General features: G+C 41.8%; 1 protein-coding gene across 4 annotated transcripts in view; it reads left to right on the plus strand.

Moving 5' to 3' along the window:
- The window catches only part of TGFBR3 (transforming growth factor beta receptor 3), a 209549-nt gene that overhangs the window by 167248 nt on the left and 27334 nt on the right, over positions 1 to 14967 (plus strand). For all 4 annotated transcript variants that reach the window (XM_019957070.2, XM_019957069.2, XM_019957071.2 and 1 more), the window contains 6 exons: positions 2053 to 2242; positions 3893 to 4224; positions 4637 to 4789; positions 7664 to 7804; positions 7972 to 8130; positions 14260 to 14559. In XM_019957070.2, coding sequence (XP_019812629.2) covers positions 2053 to 2242; positions 3893 to 4224; positions 4637 to 4789; positions 7664 to 7804; positions 7972 to 8130; positions 14260 to 14559 — 1275 coding nt within the window. The remainder of the gene's footprint in view (positions 1 to 2052; positions 2243 to 3892; positions 4225 to 4636; positions 4790 to 7663; positions 7805 to 7971; positions 8131 to 14259; positions 14560 to 14967) is intronic.

Below are 14967 nucleotides of genomic sequence, written 5' to 3' on the forward strand. Positions count from 1 at the left end.
GAACCAACTTGCCTGCCATTGTCCCAAACCTTGCTGCTTTACAAATGCATAGATAGATTTCTAGCCTTGTAAATCCTGAGGTGTAATCAATATGAGTTGTGCTGACAGCTCCTAGTGTTCATGTGGAAAGGTGTAAACAACTCATTCCATATTGCTACAAAAAGAACAGGTGGCAGTTACGATGACAGTATTCTGGAAATACAGTATTTTCTCAGCTGTCCAACAACATGAAAGACTAGGGCAGATGAGGCCAAACAGTATTGTTTAGGCCAGTGTTGCAACTCCAGCCAATCAAAACGACAGGCTGCCTTGAAAGCCCGGAAGGAGCTGTGCTGAAAAAACTGCTGTTTACTCAATGAGTAAAAAGGTCTAAGAACTAATTGGATCCTTCTTTACTTCATTTTAGTTTCCTTCCGTCCTCCTCCTCTCCCTCTCCTCTTTCTTCTTTCCCTTTCCTTAAGGAATGTTTTCTGAATCCCAGTAAGAGCAGAATAATCCAAATCTGTGGAACTGAGGTGTTTTTTTTTTTTTTTTTTTTTTTTGCTAATGGCTACAGAACTTGGTTACAGCTCTTTCTGGTCCCTTCGCGTGCATTATTGTGACTTGCTACTCTGATGAGCACTTCGGGTAGTAGGAAAATATACTGGGTGAGGTTCTTTCAGCTTTGAATTGAAAATGCGTGTCCTCAGCCAGTATCCCACAACCAGAGAGGCCAAGAGAACGCAGAGACTGCGAATCTTCTATGGTTTTATAATGGGAAAGGATTAATATTTAGTCATGTTAAGGGCAAAGAGAATGGGAAACAAATGGGGAATTTAGGAAAAATGCTGCATCTATGCAGAAGAAAATAATTGGGCATGGAAATTAAAGTGATTTTTATACGACATGAAATGGCATAATCCACTTGCTAGAAGGGCCTTCCAGCCCTGGAGGAACAGATGTTGAAAATGTGGTGACTTCCCTTTGGGTGCTCCCTGCAGCATTCAGCTTCCCTCCCCATCTGAGGAGAGCACTGCAGTAGGATCAAAGTGTAATGTGAAATTTACCTTCCATGTTCTTAGTACTCAGAGTCCTTCAATATTCTTTCCTGGAAAGATTCTTATCACTCAGTTTTAATTTTTAACTGACTACCAAATGAAAGTTAATTTTAAGAGTTATTTGTATTGTGGGATAAAAGTATTGGTACTTAGAGGCATGGTGGCTTAATTTAATATTTTAGACCATAAAATCTAACCATATTCCATTAATAGAACTGGCAAGTGTCTATAGTTACAGGATTGCTAAATTGATCATAAGTTATAAGTGAAATATCGACATTGGTTGTTTCACCTTGTGTCATTCATAGTTTGCAAAGAGGATAGTCTCCACAGTGAAGTAACTAGGCTGTGCCTTCTTTCATTTAAATCTAGGATATAGGAATTAGGGGGTTCGTTGGTGGCTCAGCAGTAAAGAACCTACCTGCCAATGCAGGAGATGCAGGTTCGATCCCTGGGTGGGGGAGATCCCCTGGAGAAGGAAATAGCAACCCACTTCAGTATTCTTGCTAGGAAAATCCCCTGGACAGAGGAGCCTGGCGGGTATTGCAAAAGGGTTGGATGCGACATAGCATCAACATAGAAATAACAACAACAACATAGAAAGCAGAACACAGGCATGTTCGGATAATATAGAATACACATTTCTGAATACTGTATATATAATTTTAAATAAAAATAATAAAAGTTTTGTATCATATTTGATGTGTGTTAATTTAAACATTAACTCTAGTGATGTGCTAATCATGCTTATGATAATTAGATTATCCACTAATGACAAAAATGATTGTTATTTGTATCAACATAAGCAACCCAAATGATGTGACCAGTCAGCATGAATAGATATTTCTTTAATCTTCTGTTACAAGTTTTCACATCAGTATTCTCAGCCCAAGGAAAGTAGGGATCAAAAGAATAAATAGTTTGCTCATACACAATAGAGAATCTATTTGTTTCAGGTATTAAGGTACTGTTTAATTTTATAGACTCATGAGTGAAATTTTATTATTATCTTCAGGCTCCTAATAGTATTGGCTTTGGGAAAGAAAGTGAAAGATCTATGATAATGACCAAATCAAAAAGAGATGACATTCCTTCAACCCAGGAGAGTCTGGTCAAGTGGGCTTTGGACAATGGCTATAGTCCAGTAACATCATACACAGTGGCTCCTATGGCTAATAGATTCCATCTTCGGCTTGAAAGCAATGGTAAGTATGATTTTTTTGTTATTGTTTGTATAAAAAATACCCCCCCCCCCCAAATGTGCTTTCCAATGAAGAACTTTCATTTCAACTCATATGGTGCTGTTTTTCTGTTGCAAATTTTAACAATTCATTTGACTACTTTTTACTGTAAAGCTTAAAGTTACGTAGAATTGTGCTAGATTATTTTGGTGAAACTATCTTGAATACAGACTTTTTACTAACATAGAGTCAATTGCATATCAGAAAACTTTGTTATAGATCACTTTCTCTCTGCATATATTAAGGATAAATTAGTCTGGGTTCTTTTCTCAGAGGAGCTTAGTGATCACTTTGGGCTGAGATACAGAGGGGTTGGGACAGCAGGAGAGAAGTCTTAGGTCAGGCCAGATCTCATAGGAAGTCACGAGGACTCATACTTGTGCTTTCTCATCCTCACCCAGAGGGAATATAGGTGTTATTACCCCACTTAGATGGAGGAGAAAGCAGAGGCTTAATAAGTTCTTTGAGGTTCTCCAGAGTCTTATAGCTACTAAGACTCGAACCCCAGGTTTTCTGATCCCTAGATCTCTTGCTCATTGCATGGTACTACAACTGAGTGCAGGGTTGGTAGAATGAAGGTTGGGAGTCCAGGTTCAAGTCCCAGCCCTGATATTTGATCACTGTTTTTGGAAGTTGCTTAACTTCTGAGCCTCTGATTCCTCCTCAGCCATATGAGGGAAACAGTAGGACCCATCTCACAGGGTGGTTGTGAAGGTTTTTTGTTAACAAATTAAAAACCTCCAAACCTCTTACTTCTTTTGGACCCATACAACTAACTGTGCCATCCTTTAAAAAAAAATGGTATTGAAGGAGAGCTAAGGTCTACTGTCATCATCTTTTCCAACTCCCATTGCAGGATAGATTAACCTCAAGTATATATCAGTTGACTTTGAAGGGATAATTGAAGCTAAGCAGCTTTTTCTTTTTGTTGGGGGGCTAGGTTCTAAAAGGTACCTAGATATCTGTTAGAATTTAGCAGTGAAATAGGAGGTAGCAAAATAATTTCAAAATAGCAGTATTGTTTCAAGAAATCTTTAGATACTGTCCTAAGAATCTCTAGATTCAAGGAAAGTATTTCATTGGCATTTGAATGGAATAATATCATCCCACATAACTTATTCAAAGAGTAGATTTTTTTATAGCTTGAAGGGCCTTAGAAATCATCTAATCCAGCAGTTTTTAATCTTGGCTGCACATTGGAGTCACATGGGGAGCTTTAAAACATAATGATTTAAAGAGAGTTCAGTTCTTAATTGGGCTGGGGTACAGCCTGAGCATAGGGATGCTTTTTTTTAAGCTCCCAGAGTGATTTCAGTGTGTAGCCAAAGTTGAGAACCACTGATCTAATTCAACCTCTTATTTAAAAAAAATTGGGAAACCAAAGCACAGAGAAGTAAGCTACTTACCCAAAGCTGCCAGACCAGTTAGAAAGAACATCAGGACTAGAATTCGGGCTTCGAGACAGACTTCACATCTCCTTTATACATTGCTCATTAGGGATAATTTTACATATGCCCATTCTGTGCTCATTCCTCCTATTCTCACCTTTCATGATAATGATTGTGACCTGGCATCAAACACTGATGATGTTCTGCCTTCTTCTCTTACCATCAGAGGAGATGAGAGATGAGGAGGTCCATACCGTCCCTCCTGAGCTACGGATCCTGCTGGGCCCTGGTACTCTGCCTGCCCTGGACAACCCACCCATTCGGGGAGGGGGAAGCCGAAATGGAGGTTTCCCTTTTCCCTTCCCCGACATCTCCAGGAGAGGCCGGAAGGAAGGGGGAGAAGATGGGATCCTTCGGCCAAAGGACCCTGTCATCCCTGGCATCCTGTTCCCTGATCCCAGAGAGCCAGAGGAGGTGCAGGGCAGCACAGATGTTGCCCTGTCCGTCAAGTGTGACAATGAGAAGATGACTGTGGCTGTAGACAAAGATTCTTTTCAGGTTGGTGCAGTTTCTTAAAGGAGAGAATGGGAGGTTACCTCGCTGTCCATCTCACCTCAGTCTGTGTGAGTTATTTCCAGCTCTTTCACTTTTGAACTCTGAAGATTTGATACTGTTTTCTCAGTTGGATGGGCTCACTTCCCCTTGGCTGTGAGTCTCACCCGGTTCCTGTTGTTCTCAGTGAGGGGGGGTTCCAGATCCTTGTGTGTCAATATTTTGCTATTGAATTTCCAAGGCCAACAAACACAAATCTGGGGCTGTTGAGAGATGGTAGGCTGAAAGGAGGTAAGGGGGGAGAGGGAGTGCAGGCTTCCAGTGACCTTTATTTGGAAGACCAGGCAAAATGTGTGAACTGCGTGCTGTAGAATGGTCTGTGGACCCCTCTTTATGTCTTTGGTGGTGGTTGTTTCAGGCCAGCGGCTACTCTGGGATGGAGCTCACCTTGTTGGATCCAACCTGCAAGGCCAAGACAAATGACACCCACTTCATTTTGGAGTCTCCCCTGAATGGCTGTGGGACTCGGCTCCGGCGAGCAGCCCCTGATGGTGTGGTTTACTACAACTCCGTGAGTGTTCTCCAGGACAAAGCTTTCCCTTTGCCTGAGCCTTGCTGGGTGTTACCTTAAAATTAGTCTTAAGATTTCTATGAAAGTGAGGAGGGCCATGTACCCCAGACTTGAATGAAGCCCAGTGTTGGTTCTCAACAAAATGGGATGTACTCTGACCCTGAACACTTTTGTTTTGTTGGTGAGTGTGTGGGAGTTGGGAGGCCCTGTTTTCTCGGCTGGAACATTTGTGATGATCTTTCCCACCCTTCCTTCCATCTCCTGGTGGCAAAGCGTTCACTGGCAAGGTGCTTATGGCTTTTTCTGGCTAAGCTGCAGGCTCAGATGGCCTGGTTCACATGAGGACAAACTCCAAGGCTATGAATGAGCACCTCTGTACAACTGAGCTAACCAGATCCATGGTTCATCTGAGATCCATGGCCTCATCTGAGGCATGTCTAGAAGTAGGAGAACTTTTCCTTCCCTCATGAACAAAAGAACCAAAAGAGAGAAGTCTGAAAAGGTCCTTTGAGAAATTATTAAATCTCTCTCCATCCTTAGGAAAGACCCTAAATTGAAGAACATCTCCTACTTTCGAAGTTACCCAGATTCCCCAATGATAGTCATTGCAGTAGCTACCCTTCACTTTCCAGACATCATTCTTGGAAGTTCACCTTAATCTTTTCAGATTAAATCTGTTTGTGTAGAGGCGGATACTACACAGTGAACGTTAAAAGAATTTGAACATGAAATTTCAAAAGGATTTTAAAGTGATAATTTTGCAATTTGAGTTGTACTTTTGATGATAGAAACAGGGCTCCAAGATCCCCGCGTCCAGTTTTGACGCGTGTGTGTGTGTCTGTGCTCAGGGCCTACCCAGCTTCGGCATGGGCTGGGGAGGCCCCGACTACTCTGTTTATTCCACTCCTGGTCCACAGATAGGACCCAGCCAAGGAGGAGACTGGCTTTCTGGTCAGCATGGCTCATGTAGGGACTGACTCTCCTGTGAGCCAAGTTTATTGTTCCTCAGACAATTTTAGAATGTTTGAGCTGGAAAGAACCCTAAGATGATCTCATTCAGCGTCCTCATTTCACAGGTGAGGAAATTGAACTCCAGGGAGTTACGAGACTTGTTTGGATTTGAGAGACGAGTTAGTGGTAGAGCCAGGACTGAATCCAGCTTCCCAACCTCTCATCCACTGATCTTCCCCCAGCCCTAGGCTGGAGCAGCTACTCCGCTTTGTTACTGAAATTATTTATTAACCTTTGACTTCTGTGATGAACACTCTTCTGCCAATTCCAACACTCATTTTCTTGCAATTATCCAGTTTTTCCAGATGTAATGAGTGTCATATATTACTGGTATACGTGATTTTGGAATTTTAAACTCTTTTAAAAATATTTCTATATATTTTTGGCTGTGCTGGGTCTATGTTGCGGTGCGGGCTTTCTCTAGCTGCAGTGCACAGGCTCCTCATTGCAGGGCGTCTCTTGCTGTGGAACACGGGCTCTGGGGCACATGGGCTTCAGCAGTTGCAGCATGTGGGCTCGGTAGTTGCAGCTCCCAGCTCTAGAGCACAGGCTCAGTAGTTATGGCTCACGGGCTTGGTTGCTCTGAGGCAAGCAGGATCTTCCCAGATCAGGGATCAAACCTATGTCTCCTACATTGGCAGGTGGATTCTTTACCACTGAGACACCAGGAAAGCCCTGGAATTTTAAACTTTGATTTGAATTAATGCCAATAAGAGGCCATGATAACTGGTTAAGTTAAAAAAAAAAAAAAAAGTGCCATCTACCTCAGGAGAGAAAAGTATATTGCTTCTTCTTCTTTTTAAAAAAAATTATTATAGGGTAAGTAATAACCTAACTTGCTTCAGTTGCATCACTAATTTCTTTGAGGACCTGGGAAAGAATAGAGAGGCAATTTTCCTTCATTTCTTTCCCGTTCTGCTCTCCTCTCAGTGGCTATTTTAACCATTTCTTCTAGTTATAATTGTTTGTAGTAGTTTTCAGACTTAATATCTATTTTCATTTTACAACATATTCAAAATCTAAGGAGGTGGAGCATAAAATCAAACAAAAATTATAACTATCCCATGTATGCAAATAAATTAGGAGTTAAGGAGTCCTAATTCCTGGGTGAATTTTTTCATCTTACATAGAACTAACCTTCTACCAGTGTTAAGATAGGTTTTCATGGCATAGAACTTGTTGTTCTTTCCTGCATCTATACCTCATACAGGAGATAGTGGGGGAGATGGACACATAGAGGAGAAGGGTAAGGAAAGAATGGTTCAATAGTGAACATCAGGTTCTTTGCTTCTGACTCAAACCAAACTTTACCAAATCTTTTTTTTTTTTTTGGCTGTGTGGGACCTTGGCATGCAAATTCTTAGTGGCAGCATGTGGAATATGGTTCCCTGACCAGGGATGAAACACAGGCCCCTTGCATTGGGAGCTCAGTCTTAAGCCCCTGGATCACCAGGGAAGTCCCTATCAAATCTCGACAGACACAACTTACAAGAACTCCTTGGATTAGCCAAATCAGTGTTTCTTAGAGTTTTCAGTATAAAGGCCCCTAAGGAGAAACTCCCCCACCCACTACAGTACAGGTGGGCCTGTTGAAAACCCCACCCAACCCCATTTCAGTGTCTGGTGTTTTCACACTATTTGAAATACATATTTTATTTTAAATCTTAATTTATTATGCATTGGGCTTCTTCTTTTTCATTTCTTTGAGGATAAAATCCTAAAGAAAAACTTGGAGTTTTTTTTTTTTTAATTAAGTCAGATTTTCAGTTCACCTCAGAATTTATTACATGGGTGTTTATGTGAGGTGGAACCAAAGTATGTGATTGGGTGTTTTCATAACACTGTGCTTTCCTTGCCTTTTAGATTGTGATTCAGATTCCACCCTCTGGGGATAGTAGTGGTTGGCCAGATGGTTATGAAGATTTAGAGTCTGGTGATAATGGATTTCCAGGAGACATGGATGAAGGGGACACTTCCTTCTTCAGCCGACTTGAAATTGTGGTGGTATGTATTTGTTTGTAGGAGGTAGTTTGTAGAGATTGTTGTCTTTTTGGTTGGCTTTAGTCGGGGACCATTGGAAAATAAAATCAGATGTTAAAGGCTAAAGCTTCTAAAGCTACATGCTTCATTTGACTGTGATTTGTTTCCATCTGTTTTCTTCTTTTCTCCAGTTTAATTGTAGCCTGCGACAGGTAGGGAATCCCCGTACCTTCCAGGACGAACCCAACAGGAACGTCACCTTCAACATGGAGCTGTACAACACTGACCTCTTTCTCGTGCCCTCCCAGGGGGTCTTCTCCGTGGCAGAGAATGGACACGTTTATGTTGAGGTGAGACCCGTATGTTAGCCTTGAGCTGTTAGGTTAGCGGAGATTCTTAGTGGCTCCTGAGCATGAGTGAAAGCCCCTGGGGGCAGACGTTTTCCTGCCTTCCTCAGCCTTGACCAGCTCTGGATGAAGGCTTCACTCAAAAGACGCTTCCACATTGGTTTCTGACCAAAGCAGGAAATTTCAGGATTCATTGCATTATGCTAAATGGAGAGAGCATTTTATAGATGAATGGATGAAATGTTTTGTTTTTTTTTAATCAGGGGCATAAATTCTTATAAAGCCTTGTCCTTACTTTGTCCTTTGTATTTTTGCCAAGGGCATTCGTTCAGTAGTTGCAGTATCAGAGTTAACAAGGGAATATTTCAAACCCCCTCAGAGACTATCTTTTAAACTGTGCATACTTTTGAGTGAAATACTGTATGTTACCATAGCTCATGAAAATTGGTTTTTTTCCTAGATCATTATCTAAATGTATCTATGGCGGTGGTTTGGTGGTTTCGTTGCTAAGTCCAGTCTGACTCTTGCGACCCCGTGGACTGTAGCCTGCTAGGCTCCTCTGTCCATGGGATTCTCCAGGCAAGAATACTGGAATGGATTGCCATTTCCTTCTCCAGGGGATCTTCCCGACCAAGGGATCGAACCCAGATCTCTTTCATTGCAGGCAGATTCTTTACCAACTAAGCTATGAGGGAAGCCCCAATGTATCTATAAATTTATTAAAATTATTTCCTGTGTATAACAGTAATAACCAGACATAATGTAAATCTGTGGAGTGACTACAGAACTCTTAGGTAGTGGTGGTAATAATGAAATAACAACAGCTAAAGTTTATTGTAGATTTATTTTGTGCCAAGCTCAGTTATAAGTTCTCAGTTATAAGGACTCGTATTCTTCTGAGCAGTTCTATTACACAGGACTGTTAATATCCCTGCCGGGGACCAGCCCCGGCTGATCCAGGGTATTCGAAGGAGAGACGGCGTAGGCGAGGATCAGGATACGATAGCTTAATTAAACGTTAATTAAGGATATAAAGAGTAATAGAATGAGGATAGCTCAGTAGGAAAATTCAGTGGAGAAAAGAGGCTGAGCAGCTTGGTTTACACGGGAGACCAATAAAACTTCAAGACAAGAAGTTTGCACCACTTACGTAGGCCGCAGGCATCCTTCCGTTCTCCCGAAGGAGAGGCGACACTGAGGCCTCCCCGGTCGGATCTTAGAAGCCCAGGCATAATTAGTAAGCATGGTGGGTTCCGCGCTCCAGATGGAGACTCAACCAGAGTGAGAGAGAGAGCGACATGGGGAGACCAGTATTTCGAGAAACTGATCCCAATTCTTTATTTTCCAGAGTCTGTTTTTATACACTGAGATGTTATACAAAAGTCACGTGGGGACAGCAGTCCTGACTTTTATTAAAGTCAGGTGCTTCACACAAATGTATACAGAGGTCTTAGGGGTGTTACATCATCTTCTGGCCGGGGGGCCTGCTGACAATTTACGACCCTCTCCTTGTGACAGCGGTCAGTCAATCAGGACACTTATTTCTCCAGGGCTGATTATTCTCAAAACAGACGCCACCCAAATAAAGTTACATTCCTACAGGGTGAGGGTGTAGTGGGTTTTAGTTAAGGAAAGAATTTACTTAGCCTAAGGTCTAACGTGATTAATATCAAAGGTTAATACTTATTCCTTCTATATATCCATTAATGTGTGTAAGGGCAGGGGATGTGGAGACGTAGCAACAAACATTGGCTCAACAAATGAAAAACCCTTCACCAACACAATTTCTAATTAGCCCACTATACTTATAGTTTTCTAACTTCTCTAAAGAACCTGTTTTTAGAGGGTTTAAAGCATCTCGTGCCTCTCACGGTTGGGAGGCTGTGAGCAATCACATGTGGCCGGACGAGCCTGTCAGGCAGGCTAGAGAACCTTCAGAGGAGTTTGTAGGTTAAAACACTCTTGTCACACCCAAGAGTTTTTATTGACTAGAGCTCTAGGTTAACTCCTTCTCCGAAAGAGGTGGTGGGGGACAGCCCCCCGTAAAGTCAGAGGTGTAGGTAAGAGCACAAAGTAGTAAAGTAGGCAGGCTCTGGTTATGGGGGTAGATGCTTGAGGATTTCCAGGGGGACTCCTGAGGCTCGATCCCGCCTTTGCGTATGTCGAGCCTCCTTCCTCATGACCTTTGCCATGGGCGGAGTACCTCACTCTGGCCCCCAACATATCCCCATTTTGTGGATGAGGAAATTGAGGCCCAAATTTGTCTAAGGTCGCACAATTAGTACCTAGTTGAGTTCAGAGTCAGGGTTCATACTCAGTCCATCTGGCTCCAGAGACCACACTGTTGTCCACAGGATGCCATCATTTATCCTCAAAGTGCCATTTTCAAGAGGGAGAAAATGTAACCTCTTTGCAGTGCCAATACCCAAGTTCACAGAGTGGATTCTAGAGAAGATAATTATGCTCATGACCCCAGAATGTCTGCTGGTCTTACAGGAAAGTCATCCTCTATCGAGCTGGTTTTGGTGCTAAGATGCAGGCTGGTGTTCTCCACTATGGGAGGAGGGAGAAGCTTAAGGGGCCAAAATGGGATACTTCCATATATTAAAAATGACTTCAGTACACATATTTCTATTTAAGAAAGACAAATAACTCACATTTATACTGATTCTGGGACGGAGCCCACAGGCTCTAGACATTTTCTTGGATCATCTCCTGCTTTCTGATTTCCCTCTTCTGAGAGATCTTCTCTTTCATTGGGTACTCCTTTCTCTGTTAGGGAAGATATACTGCTTTCTATGTGCTGTCCCTGATCAGAGCTCTCTCCTAATCCAACACTGGTGTTTTCTTCTTGCTATTCCGGCTGCTCCATCCACATGTGTGGTTGGTCAGTGATGCACTATTGTACTATAGGTTTTAGGGGCGCTGCTTAACTGCAGTTTGTTCTTTTCCAGATGTGTGCCTGGCTTTGCCAATTTGTGGCTTTGCTGCCTTAAATCTTCCTCATACATCCAACTCTGAATGTTTTGGGTTTTCTCCCTCCTCCCCAACTGCCTCCCCCAACCCCCAGTGCTGGCTTATTTGAAATATATTTTCTTTTTCATTCTTATTCTCCCATTTGTAGATTATATTGTTCATAATTGAATTGAATCAAAGACATTGTGAAAGTGATGGAAAAAAACAAACCAAGTCTTTTTGCTATGCCATTTTAAACATCATTAAAATGATATGTAAAAGTCGCTCAGTTGTGTCCAACTCTTTGCGACCCCATGGACTATACAGTCCATGGAATTCTCCAGGCCAGAATACTGGAGTGGGTAGCTGTTTCCTTCCCCAGGAGATCTTCCCAGGTCTCCCACATTGCAGGCAGATTCTTCACCAGCTGAGCCACCAGGGCAAATACATAATAATACACTGAAGAGAATTTGGGGAAAGGGGAACTGTTATAAACTACTTTATTTTAAAATTGTTTTAAACCACCTAAAATATGAGAGAGAATTGGTATATATTTTGCTAAATAGGATAGTAGCCATGCCTAGTCTTTTTTGTCTCATTTTGGACTCCACCGCTGATAAGAAAATGTTTTATTTGGGGAAAGTAAGTAAAACTTAATCATTGACTTGGTCTAAAGAGCTATTTCCATGTTTCCTCTTGTGGCCATTCTTATCACATCGCCTCCCAGAATCTCCTATTTCCTCTAGATCATGATCTCTTCCTTTAATCCAAGACGTTACCAGTTTTGCCACTTGGTCTTTGGTCATCTTTGGGTGATAGTTGGTCACACAGTTGGCACATTTTCTTTTAGTTCATTTGTCTTGGGAAGTTAAAAATATAAGTCTATATGTTGTTTTTGTTGTTCAGTCAATAAGTCATGTCCCACTCTTTGCAACCTCATGAACTGCGGCACGCCAGGCTTCTCTGTCCATCACTATCTCCCTGAGTTTCCTCAAACTTATGTTCATTGAGTCAGTGATGCCAGCCAACCATCTCATCCTCTGTTGCCCCCTTCTCCTCTTACCCTCAATCCTTCTCAGCATCAGGGGCTTTTCCACTGAGTCAGCTCTTCTCATCAGGTGGCCAAAGTATTGGAGCTTCAGCTTCAGCATCAGTCCTGCCAATGAATATTCAGGGTTGATGTCTAATATAACCCCCCAAATGTAAATGTAGATTAGTACTGCTAGTATTAGCTGGCATTTCCTAACTATCAGAGAGCTGTGTGGTATGCATATAATTTTGACTTTACAGATTGTCACAGTTGCTGTATCTAGTCAGTGCCCTCATTCTGTGGGGGCAGAAACCAAGGGTCAGTGCTCATGGCGAGTGAGCAGCAGAGTCCTGCCACTGTTCATTTCCAGTCCATTTCAGAGTAAAAGACTTATTGACAATAGTCTTTTTTTCCTCTCAAACAATTTTTTGGAGTACCTTAGCTATTCTGCCATTGCAGATCATTGATCATTGAGATTAGAGAAAAGGTTTGCATTTCTTCTATCACACGTTTTTGCATTGTGGGTTCTGAGTTCATATTAAAGGGCACTTATGAGTAAATAGAGTATATGTAGTTTGCCATTTTTCCAAGATTAAATATCTCATTTTTCAGAAATACTGTAAAAGTAATGAATTGTGAATATTTTCAGACTACTAAATACTACTTCCTGGAAAGATGTCTTACTAAGCACCCTCCCTGACCACATCATGGGCAGCTTGAACTGACCTTGTAGCTGTAGTGAAATAGTGAAGAGAAAATGGACTTGGGTTCAGAAGACCTGGGCTCAAGCCTTGGTTTTCCCCAGTATTTGCTAGCTATGATTTTGAACAAGTTATCTATCCTGTGTGTTCCGTTTGCCCTCCATTTATAAAATGAAGATGAAAATACTTATAAGATTGTTCTCAGGGATTAAGCTTTAAGGCACAGCGAAATGTCATTATCATCTTCATCATCTTCACTGTTGAGTGTCTTGCAGTTAACCACATAGGGATCTTTCAAAATAGTGCTGTGGGCTAAAAGCCCCATGTGATGTCAGGGATTTCCCGTGGGTATCTCAGAATGCAAAGTGTGTTTATAGCTTCATGCCTTTGAAAGGATTCTGGGGCTATTGGCTTATGGTTAAGGACCAACTTTATTTCTAAAGTGTTTAAGTTTATTTTGATTCTTAGTTTAGTCAAGGAATGAGGCAATAGTGGGGAGAGGCAGTTCACACAGTGATCCATGTGTCACCAGATGGAGAATCCAGTCTGGTTTGGAGATTTTAGCTGAGTTCAGGATGGTTGAGATTTGAATTCTGTTTACACTTGGCCACACACTACTTCCTGTTTCTAAAGAAAAGAACCTCAACAAGGTTTGGACATAGCCCATACAAATGTTTTGTAAGAGGGAAGTGTAAATGAGTCGGAAACGTTTCCAGATTAGATTTCCCTTAAAATACCCTTGGGCTTAAAGACTGAGGGGAGAGTCCTTGGCAAGGTCTGGTTTGGACCTCTGAAGAGCTGGGACACTTTGCCAGGCTCGTGATCGCCACCAGATTGCACCATGCCCAACATCCAGCCCCAGAAGCCAGCTCTGGCTACTCACCGTGAAGCAGGACTTAGATGAATCAGTAACTTCACTGCAGTGTATAGGCTCCTTCTGACTTGCTGCAGTTTAGAAGTCTGGTCTTCCCTGCCTGGTTTAAGTACATCTAGCTCTGTCCTTTATTTTTTGAGTAATTTTTAAGAGAGGTTGCCTCACAAGTGATAACCCTATTATGACATTAGGGTTTTTACCTGTTGGTGTTTTATTTATTTTGGAAAGTCTACTCTAGGTGCATGATATACTTTTATTTTTATTTCCCAGAGGACTCATAGGAAGTCAAAGAGACTTATTTATCTTGTATTAGAATCTTAGAATATTAGAATCCAGGCTGGCACTTAAACTAAATAATTCACTGTCATCATCCATACCAGATTTAAATGGAAAATATCTCTTTCTTCAATGAGTGTGTCACTTTTGTGATTAGAAAGAAGACTATATAGGTGTGTTACACAAATCACGCAATGTCTCTCATCAGAAGGGCCACGTTGGTATGTTGTCCTTGTACCTACAGTGAGCGTGAAATGTTAACTCACTTCTGAATTGAGCTTTCTGTTCTGTTCTAGGTGTCTGTTACCAAGGCTGACCAAGAACTGGGATTTGCCATCCAAACGTGCTTTATCTCTCCGTATTCAAACCCTGATAGGATGTCTGATTATACTATCATTGAGAACATTTGTCCTAAAGATGAATCTGTGAAATTCTACAATCCCAAGAGAGTGCACTTTCCTATCCCACAAGCCGAGATAGATAAGAAACGGTTCAGCTTTGTTTTTAAGCCTGTCTTCAATACCTCCCTGCTCTTTCTCCAGTGTGAGCTCACGCTGTGTACCAAAAAGGAAAAGGACCCCCAGAAGCTACCCAAGGTTAGTGGGCCTTCATCTATTTTCTCCTGTTATTTTGACATCTTTAGGTGAGGCAGTGACCTACCAGAAAGGTTTAATCACAGCTTGCTGCAGGTTGAGGTTTTTGGTTTGGGGACTGCCCAGTCAAAGTCATAAAGTTCATGTTAGCAGGGAACTGTGAGTTTTATGGAGTCTTGGAGAATGAGTCCTGACCGTATGCTTTTTTTTTTTCCATGCATGCTATTCAGTAGTATCTTATGAACGATAAATCAAGACTGTTTTCCATTGAAGGAGAGGTCTGGCTTTATCTTTGCTATTCTAATAGTACACAGTGCCAAGAGTACAGAGAGCCGAAGGACAAGTTCAACGTGAGGATTAATTTTTCCAGGTCCCGCTGAGATTTGTATTGCAGTTGTTTTTTGACCTTCT

The sequence above is a fragment of the Bos indicus genome, chromosome 3 (genome assembly GCF_029378745.1).
Source record: "Bos indicus isolate NIAB-ARS_2022 breed Sahiwal x Tharparkar chromosome 3, NIAB-ARS_B.indTharparkar_mat_pri_1.0, whole genome shotgun sequence".
Lineage (NCBI taxonomy): Eukaryota > Metazoa > Chordata > Mammalia > Artiodactyla > Bovidae > Bos > Bos indicus.